This window comes from Rhincodon typus, chromosome 13 (assembly GCF_021869965.1).
Source record: "Rhincodon typus isolate 14 chromosome 13, sRhiTyp1.1, whole genome shotgun sequence".
NCBI classification, from domain to species: domain Eukaryota; kingdom Metazoa; phylum Chordata; class Chondrichthyes; order Orectolobiformes; family Rhincodontidae; genus Rhincodon; species Rhincodon typus.
Window position 1 is genome coordinate 66,996,817 of NC_063344.1, and position 9,229 is coordinate 67,006,045.

The following is a 9,229-nucleotide window of genomic DNA, read 5'->3' on the forward strand; positions in this document are numbered from 1 at the left end:
ATGCTGCTTGGCCTGCTGTGTTCATCCAGCTCCACACCTTGTTATCTCAGATTCTCCAGCATCTGCAGTTCCTACTATCTCTGAAACAATTTTAACCCCATCTGTCTCCTTGTGTGAATGTTAAAAAATCCCATGGTACTATTTTGAAGAATAGCAGGGGACTTACTGCTAATATCATAACCAAAATGTGGCCTTCAATCAACATCACGAAAACAGGTCTGATCACTATTAGATTATTGCTTGTGGGAGTTTGCCATAAATACCTGCCACGTTTCCTACATTTCAACACTTCAAAAACAAGTTCATTGACTCAAAGCACTTTGATACACCTGGTTTCATTAAAAATGCTAAACAAATTCAAGTTTTTTTTCCCTATAAAGGGGAGCATGATTTGCTAGATCAGGAACTGAACCCCAAGCAATGGCTGTTGATCAGTCTTGAGACAGGTTACCACTAGTATCACCCTGGGGTCAGTGCTAACTTCCTGACTGTTCGGTGTACATATTAACCGGAAAGTGAGATTGAGAGAACGCTCAATAGTTTGGCAGGTGTAAGGGTAAAGACTGTAGAGGAGGGCAATCTTCTACAAAGAAAAATGCATGTAGTTGGAAAATTAGTAAAGCAATAGCAAATAGCATTTAAGCTATTTAAAACTGCATATTACATGTAGGGAGGACCAACACATGAATACATATCATTTACAGTAAACAATACTGCAAGTAATTTAATTAAAAAGATTGAAGTACTATTGTACACATAACTGAAGATTCAAAATCAATGCTGAACAGCTTGACTGACAGCAAGCAGGGTATTGGGAAGTATGAACAGAATTATTCGGCACTCAACTAAAGGAAATAATCGTACAGTCAGACAATAAATAGACTACTGTGCTCCATTTTGGTGAATAACATAATTGCTTTGGAAGACAATTAGAAGAGTGCTCTGTAAATTATTGCTAGCTTAAAGAACCAAAGTTACTCAGGCAATCATAGAGTTCTGTTTATTTATTTTGTCACAGCACAAACTTAGAAGAGGCCTGACAGCGTGAAAGAAAACAACATAAAGTTTAGATGATGCGCTTGTTGATTACTTAAGTTTGTTAAACCAGGGGAATTAACATTTAAATTACTGTACTTATAATTTCTGAATAGACCAGACATTATGCAATTGTTCTTTCCTCTAAAATGTAGCAAGCTTTCAGAATGGGTACCAGCTAGTGCAGTATATATTGACTCTCTGAATGGTGTTGAGGAGCCGGGTAGATGGCCCGGGCAGAGACCACATGGTAAAGGGGCATTAACACCATCTCATGGGGCTGATAGTGGCATTAAATCCCTCTCAGGCAACAGGCAGGAGCATTAATAATCCTGCAAGATTCCTGAGAGGGTATCACCTCACCCCCCCACCCCAGAACACTGGCAGGACCACTGACTCCCCCTCAGGAGGTCAGTAGGGGAATTAACCATCCCCCCCCTCCCTCCTCAGGGACAACAGCAACCTCAGGGGACTAGGAGAGGTAATAACAATCCCTCACGGTACTGGCAGGGACATTAACAGCCCTCAAGATTCTGGCAGGGGCATAATACCCCTCAGGGGCAATAACCACCCTCAAGAACTGGCAGGAGCACTAATACACAAATCAGGAGACTAGCAGGGCAACTAACAGCCCCCCTCCCTTCAAGGGGCAGTCGGGGACGGTCCCACACCTTTTCACCCCGGGACTCCCCCTTGGCTCTGGCGGCTCCATCTGGGTGGAGTATGGGGGCGGGGATGGTGTGATGGGGCAGTGCCCTGGGCCCGGCCTGCTGAGTGGCCCAGGACTCCCAGTCCTCGGGGAGGATGGCTAGTGGTGAGGGATGGACACAACGAAGGCAGATGGGAGTCCTGAGGGCGGTGACGGCCTCCAGCTCCACTCTCTCTCCCACCCTCTCGCCTGTTTACCTGTAATGGCTGTGAACTGCCGGATTAACCCCTGCAGCGCCGACCCGGCCGACCCCGCTCCATCACCAACCGCCGCCATCTTACCGCGCAGCGCCCACGCAGGCGCACTCGGCCCAGCCTGCTCTCCTCTCAGTCCCTCTCTTCTCCAACACGGGTACGTGACGTCAGCCCCTCCAACCACATTGGCCGGCTGCCCGAGCCCCACGCCTGCGCACTCGGCACGCGTGCCAAATTGGAGCGACATCTTTGATCAAGGCAACACTATGCTTTCCGTGTCTCTTTCCATTGACTGGAGCGCTCGCTCATTGTTTGTATATCAGCAGTGCCTGCCGCTATCGTGATGGTTATCTGGCGATAATGTGACGGTAATCTTTCCGCGTCACCCCCCAACAGCAATACGAGAATTCCAATTGCACTTCCGCCCATTCAAGGCGCTTTATTTGTAGTTTGTCACATACGAAGTTTTGGAACTCGACCTAGAGGTCAGAATATTTTGGCCCAACCGACTATCTTGAACACTGTATGCCCAGTGTAAACATGGTCTAGATATTTTGAAGCAATGATGTTTGGATTTTAAAAAATGTTAATTGCAAACGAGTTTGCGAAGGATTCTGACGGCAGGGCATCGTCAAACAAAGGTTGAATGCTGGGGACACTGACAATAGGTAACAAAACTAACTGAATCAAAAACAAAAAGTGCTGAAAAAACTCAGCAGGTCTGGTAGCATCTACGAAGAGAGAAATAAAAGTTAACGTTTTGAGTCGAATACGACTTTTTCGGAACTAAAACACTTAACTCTATTTTCTCTCTATATATATTTCTGTTACAGTTGCCAACATCCTCATTCTGCTTTTGAAGCATATTTATTTTAATCCACTCTAAATAGACAGCCTTTTAAGTAGCCTTTTCGAGGCGATTATCAGGGAAGTACTGGAAGCACTTATGCCACATAAAATTAGAAGAGTTTAAGATGCAGACATAGTGGTTGTAGTAGAGAAATGTACAATTACATTTTTTTTGCAGCTGTGAATTTGGATGTTACTGAAGTCCATAGTAACACTTAAAAATAGGAATTTGCTTTCTTTGCAAAGCTGATTTAATGCACCTTAAGACAGCGCATGATTACAATATGCATAAGTGCAATTTACACAAGATTTAAGATATGCTGTTTTGTTTATCCTTGATGCCTTGGTTTATTTCTTTTTAACCGAGTTTTCCATAGTAGTACAATTTGTGATCTTAAACAATAAAAAATATTTTGCCGTTATGAAGTTGCGTAGAATACTCGCGAATTGAAAGGCAGGAAGTTAGAATTTGTTTGTAAAAATAATAGTGGGGAAAAGCAGTGCATGGTCCCTTTAAAAGATTGTGCTTTGTCTGTACTTGGAAGTTTGCAAGTACTGTACAGAGAGCCCCAAACTGAAACAAGTATATCAAAAGGCCTTATAGTTGGCAGGCAAAACAGCAGTCTTATTTTGATATTTTGACAACAAAAGCCAATTGAATTTAAAATGATGGTTTTGACAACTTGAAACCAATCATATTGTAAGAAATTGATGTGTCATTCGGGGTATATAAGAAGGGGATTTTTGAAAATCAGTGAAAGCCAACTGCTATCTGAGAAATAAACCTAGCTCTCATGCAAAATCATTAAGTTCTCTTAAAAAAAAAGCATCAAAAGTACCACAGCACTCACAGAAGAAATTACAAAGAAAACATCCCTGACAGCAAGATCAGCAGAAGAAAGGCTGTAGAGACGATGGAGAAGGCAAAGCATTCCAAAAGACAGTCAGTGTGAACTTTGAGAGACTAAGTTTTAATTTATTGTTTTCTTATTATTTGAATTTACATAAGAGCAGCTTGTGTTTATTGGAACAGCATAAGATTAGAATCTTTGTTTTATTAGGAAATAGTCATCACAGGGGAATTGTTCAGTTTGTTAGTAGTTGTTAATTTGTTCAGTTAGGGTTAAATAAATAAACTTACTTGTCGCTGATAAAGTGAGCATTAGTGATTCCTTTCATTTAACTACTCGTTTAACAGATTGAGGGGCAAGATGAGCTTCTCTGGATGTTTAATTAGTAGAAGGGAACCTCTATTCCCATCCTAACAGTTTGGGGCTGATGTTTCGGGTTATTTACCAGAGGGGTTCGACTTTCCCTTCTCCATAACACAGCATGCAAAGTGTACTAGCTGTTACATACACATCATTTTTGAGCGACAAGAGTCCTCTCTGCTCTGAGACAAATTCCTCATTAGACACATAAGACTTTGGATATGTGTTATAAAATCCCTCCCATTTAAGACTCAAAGATTCTGCATCATGTTTAGAACAATCCAAACGCAAAACAATTAATCTGAATTGAGACTTCACTGCCATTGAAGAAAAGGTGAAGACCAATGTTGCTGCCTTCTCAGTTGGTCCCAAGGTACAACTACCACTATTGAACCAGAGATCTTTCCACCTTCTAATCGACATTTTTGAGATTGCCTGAAAGTAAGGCTACTTGACACTTATCACAAGCTAACTCATTGTTCCAGAGGATGTGAAAAGGACTGTGTAATTCTTTCAGTAACCCACGGCACAATCCAAACTATACATTCATTCAACTGTTAAATATACGTAATAATAGGGATACAGAAGGGAAAATTTATTCCACTTTTCTTTAACAACCAATTAATTTTGCAAATCTTCCAGTGCCTATACAGATACTTAGGTAAAATCAAACAAATTGTTGGAAAATCTTGGCAGGTTTGGCATCTAGAGAGAAGATTTGGGTCCAGTTTCAGACCTGAAATGTTAAAACGCTAACTTTGACTTCTCTCCACAGATGCTGTCAGACCTGCTGAGTTTTTCCAGCAATTTCTGTTTACATTTGATTTCCAGCATCTGCAGTTCTTTGTTTATTTTCGTTTAATAAAATTGACTTTACCTACATGGATTCCAACTTGAAGACGTGCTCGAATGGGAATGCTAACATGGTTTTACCGGGTGGCACAGTGACAACAATGGCTGCCTCACAGTGCCAGGGACCTGGGATCGATTTCCAGCCTTGGGTTTCTTTAAGCAATGTGGTGTCTTTCAACTAGGGATTGGATAATAAATGCCATGAATGAATAAAGTCCAGAGTGACGTTTAGACCAGACCAGGTAAGGATGGCAATTTCCTTCCCTAAAAAGGACATTATTGAAGGAGATGAGTTTTTCCCCCAACACTCATCGATGGCTGTGTGGTCATCTAGATTCTTAATTCCAAATTTTTCTTTTTTTATTGAATTCAAATTTCACCATCTGCTGTGACAGGATTTGAAGCCAGGTCCCCAGAACATTATACAGGTCTCTGGATTAACAGTCCAGTGATAATACCACTAGGCCATCGCCTCACCTGGGCTGATTGTATGGAATCTGCATGGTCTCCCTAGGTCTGCATAGGCTTCTGCCAGGTGCTCCACTTTCCTCCCACAGTCCAGAGATGTGCAGGTTGGGTGGACTGGCAATGCTAAATTGCCCTGTAGTGTCCAGGGATGTGCAGACTAGGTAGGTTAGCTATAGTAAATGCAAGGTTGGGGTTGGTCCATTGGGATGCCAAGAGAAACTCCCCAAAAGGAAAACAGAAATAGATCTTTCAACTTGGAATTCACTGATGGCATTAAAGAAAATATGCCAAAACTCAATACAATTGCACAGATGTGAGAAGATATGGCCGAAAAGATAGAGCAGCAGGGTAGGTGAAGATGACAATGAACTAATTCCATAGAACAGTGGTTCTAGTAGTTAAAATTGTAATATTTTGAGGCTCATTTTAATTATAAGACCCAAGTCAATTATGATTACAGACCAAGTTGAGAGAACTAACCTAAAAGTTGACTCGTCCCGATTAGGTACAAGATCCATTCCATGTACGTTTTCACATATTTGACAGAACTTAAATTTAATTAAACAGGTACAAAAGAAATGATACTCAATAAAAACAGTCGTTTTCGTTGATACACTGGAGACACTAGCTCATGGTTTCTGGTTGACTGAAGTTGTTCTTCCGTCTCTTTGTTGTGCACCAAGTTACTAAGAATCATTCCTTGTTCACCGTTATGAGGCACTACCCCAGCTTCCCAACACACAGACACCATGCATTTAATCTCAGGTTGGTTAAACAAGGTGTGCCCAATTTCTAGTTGGTCATCTTACTGACTTCACTTCCTACTGTCTCCCAATTTGTTCCTTTAAATGTTAACCACATTTCTTGCCCCTCATAGCTTAGCAACTTCATAGATCTCCACCAAAACAATGAGGCACCAGTAGAGCAATTTGTATGTCTATTTAAAGTGTCCCCTTTGAGGTTTAATATTCCAACTGTCCCAACTACTACATATTATGCATTCTGGAACATTCCAAAGCCTAACAACTTCCAAGAAACTACATGCTAAAAGAATCATGTGACTGTACAATAATACGATAACTGAAACTACTTTCAAAAGATCATATTGGTTTTTTAGTTCTCCAAGGAGTTGCTGCATACTTCAAGTTATAAAACTAAACCATCAACACATAGCTGTGCTCTTGAGCAAAAGCTTTTTACTTCAAAACGTTTTCACATTGATTAGCCCAAGTTTATGAGTTTGACCCATAAGAATAACCTTAAATCCATGACATTAGTTTTGACTTGCATTATATAGCTACTTTCCCTTAAAAGAAATACCTTCATAACTATAATTAAACAGAATACAATTTACTTCCTCAGTTGCTTGATCAGGTCAAATTTAGTTATTGAAAAATAATTAAATCCTACAAGGTGCAGAATGTCAGTAACCACAGACTGCCTGCTTTGTAATCCAATAATAGCAGACACCAAGGCTTCCTAAGAGAAGTTATATCGGACTCGGAACATCAACTGTTTTTCTTTCCACAGATGCTGCCAAGCCTGTTGGGTTTCTCTCAAAACTTTGCTCTTGTTCAGTCTCTTCAGTTTCTAGGAGTACACAAAAGTCTGAATGCTCTTATCAGCTATACAACGGATATCTGCTTTTAATGTAGTGGTGAGCCTATGCAAATTAACTTGTATAACTCAAGCACTTTTTCAACTTCTTCTTCAATTGTTACGCTTTCTATTGGAAGTTATTTCACAGTGCAATTAACTTCTCTCATCTACCAACTATACTAAAGATGTATTCATGGTTAAGATGCAAAACGTGTCAATGCCTCTGCTCTAAGTTTGATCCACAAGACAAAGCTGAGCACCCAAAATAAGACATCATCTTATATCAGACAAAATAAAATCTCAGTTTGCAAACAATGTTTCATTCATAGTATTGCCCAAGTCCTAAGGAAATCAAAGATGGAATTTCCAAGTATTGAAAAAAGAAAGAATTAACTAGGCTTGTTTATATCTAACCATTTTAAAACAGTTGTAATCCAGTTAAAACAATCAGGTAGACATTTTGTATTTTAACTGGAACAATTTGCTGCATTGAAAGATGACAGTCAAATAGAAATTTTCACGTTAACTTTATTGCATACCTCTAATGGTTCTTTCCATGCTCATTACAGAACTTGCTAATGCCAGAGGCTTCACTGGCTCATTTATTAAACTTAGCAATTTATACGAAACAAGTTCATTAATTTCATGCATTTTTGTCATTAAGAACACTAGCCATTGTTTAATTATAACTGAAATAGACCACAAGTCTCCATTGCATCCTGGCCAATTAACTTCTACTGTTGATCTGGTTCTGCTTCATTGATGTTACAGAGACTGGAAGGTTCAAGTTATAAGGAAATGCTGAATAGGCTGGGAGTTTTTTCCACGAAGCATAGGAGGCTGAGGTGTGAGCTTATGAAGGTTATAAAACCATGAGGGGCACAGATAAGGTGAATAGATAAGGTCTTTTCTCCAGTTTAGTTAAGTCCAAAACTAGAGGGAATAGGTTTAAAGTGATAGGGGTAGGATTCAAAAGGAAGCTGAGGGGGAACTTTTTCCACAGAGTTTAGTGCACATATAGAACGAGCTGCCAAATTAACTGATAGAGGGTACAATTACAATTTAAAAACATTTGTACAGGTATACGGATAGGAAAGATTGAGAGATGTGGACCAAACACACACAAATGAGACTAGTTCAGTTTAACAAACCTGCCTGGCATAGACACGTGGGCCAAAGGGTCCTTTTCCATGTTGTATGACTATGACCACTTTACCAGTCAATGGTCAAACTGTTGCTCTGTAATCCATCCACTCAACTCATGGTTTCATAGCCTAAGGACAGCGATGAATGAAGCAGAAAAACACTGAGTCTCAGTGAACTCAATGTCTATTATTTCCAAAACAATACAAAACAAAGTTAACAACCAAAAACAGAAATTGCCGAAACTGTTTTCTCACCACTGATGCAGCCAGACCTACTAAGTTTCTCCATCAATTTCTGCATTTGATTCAGATCTCCAGTTCTTTGTTCTATTTTAAACCTAAATGGCGAACAACATTATTAAAACAGTTCAATATAACTCTAGAGAAAGCCATGGTCAAGCTTTGCAGTGCCATGGGCAGAGCACAGCCAATTCTGTCACTGGATCCAGACAATCAAAAAGGTTGATCCCTGATATCAGGGGTCTCAAGATATCAAGAGAGCAACAGATTCCTATATTTCAGCTCAGAAAGAAGTAACCTGTAAAAGGTGATCACAGAGCTATACTAAACAGCAAAACAAAAAGGCAAAGGTATACCTAGAATGTTTAAACTGTGGAAGACAGACAAATTAACATGTTCAACCTAGTAAAAGGTAGCTTTTTCAAACACCTGGAGGTTCTTCCTTATGCAGAGTGATCAATGTATGGAATGGACTCAGTGGAGTTGAAACATCTTAGATACTCTGAAAACAATTGGATATAAACAGGGTACTGTTGGATTTTTGCTACATACATAAACAAATAAGCCAAATCCATTTCCTCCAGTTGTCCCCAGCCTTACAGATACCAGTCTTCAGCCAATTTCCATGTGATATCAGGAGACCGTTGCTGACGCTAGACACTGAAAAGGCTAAGGGCTCTGACAATATTCCAACAATAGTACTGAAGATTGCATTCCAAAACTTGCCACTTGCCTAGCCAAATTGTTCCAATCACAACTCTGGCATCTACCAACAATGTGAACGATTGCCCAAGAATGTCCTGTACATAAAAAGTGGGGCAAATCCAACCTGGCCTGTTACTTCCCCATCAGTCTTCTCTTATCAAAGCAATGGCAGGTGTCATCAACAATCCTATCAAGCAGCACCTGCTCAGCAACGCCCAGTTT

The 9,229-nt window shown here is 40.2% G+C and overlaps 1 protein-coding gene across 1 annotated transcript in view; it reads right to left on the bottom strand.

The window, feature by feature from the left end:
• The window catches only part of ubxn7 (UBX domain protein 7), an 82,789-nt gene extending 80,745 nt beyond the window's left edge, over nt 1-2,044 (bottom strand). Inside the window, 1 exon segment of the mRNA XM_048604594.1 lies at nt 1,942-2,044. Coding sequence (XP_048460551.1) covers nt 1,942-2,020 — 79 coding nt within the window. The 5' untranslated portion in view covers nt 2,021-2,044.
• Nucleotides 2,045-9,229: the final 7,185 nt, after the last annotated feature.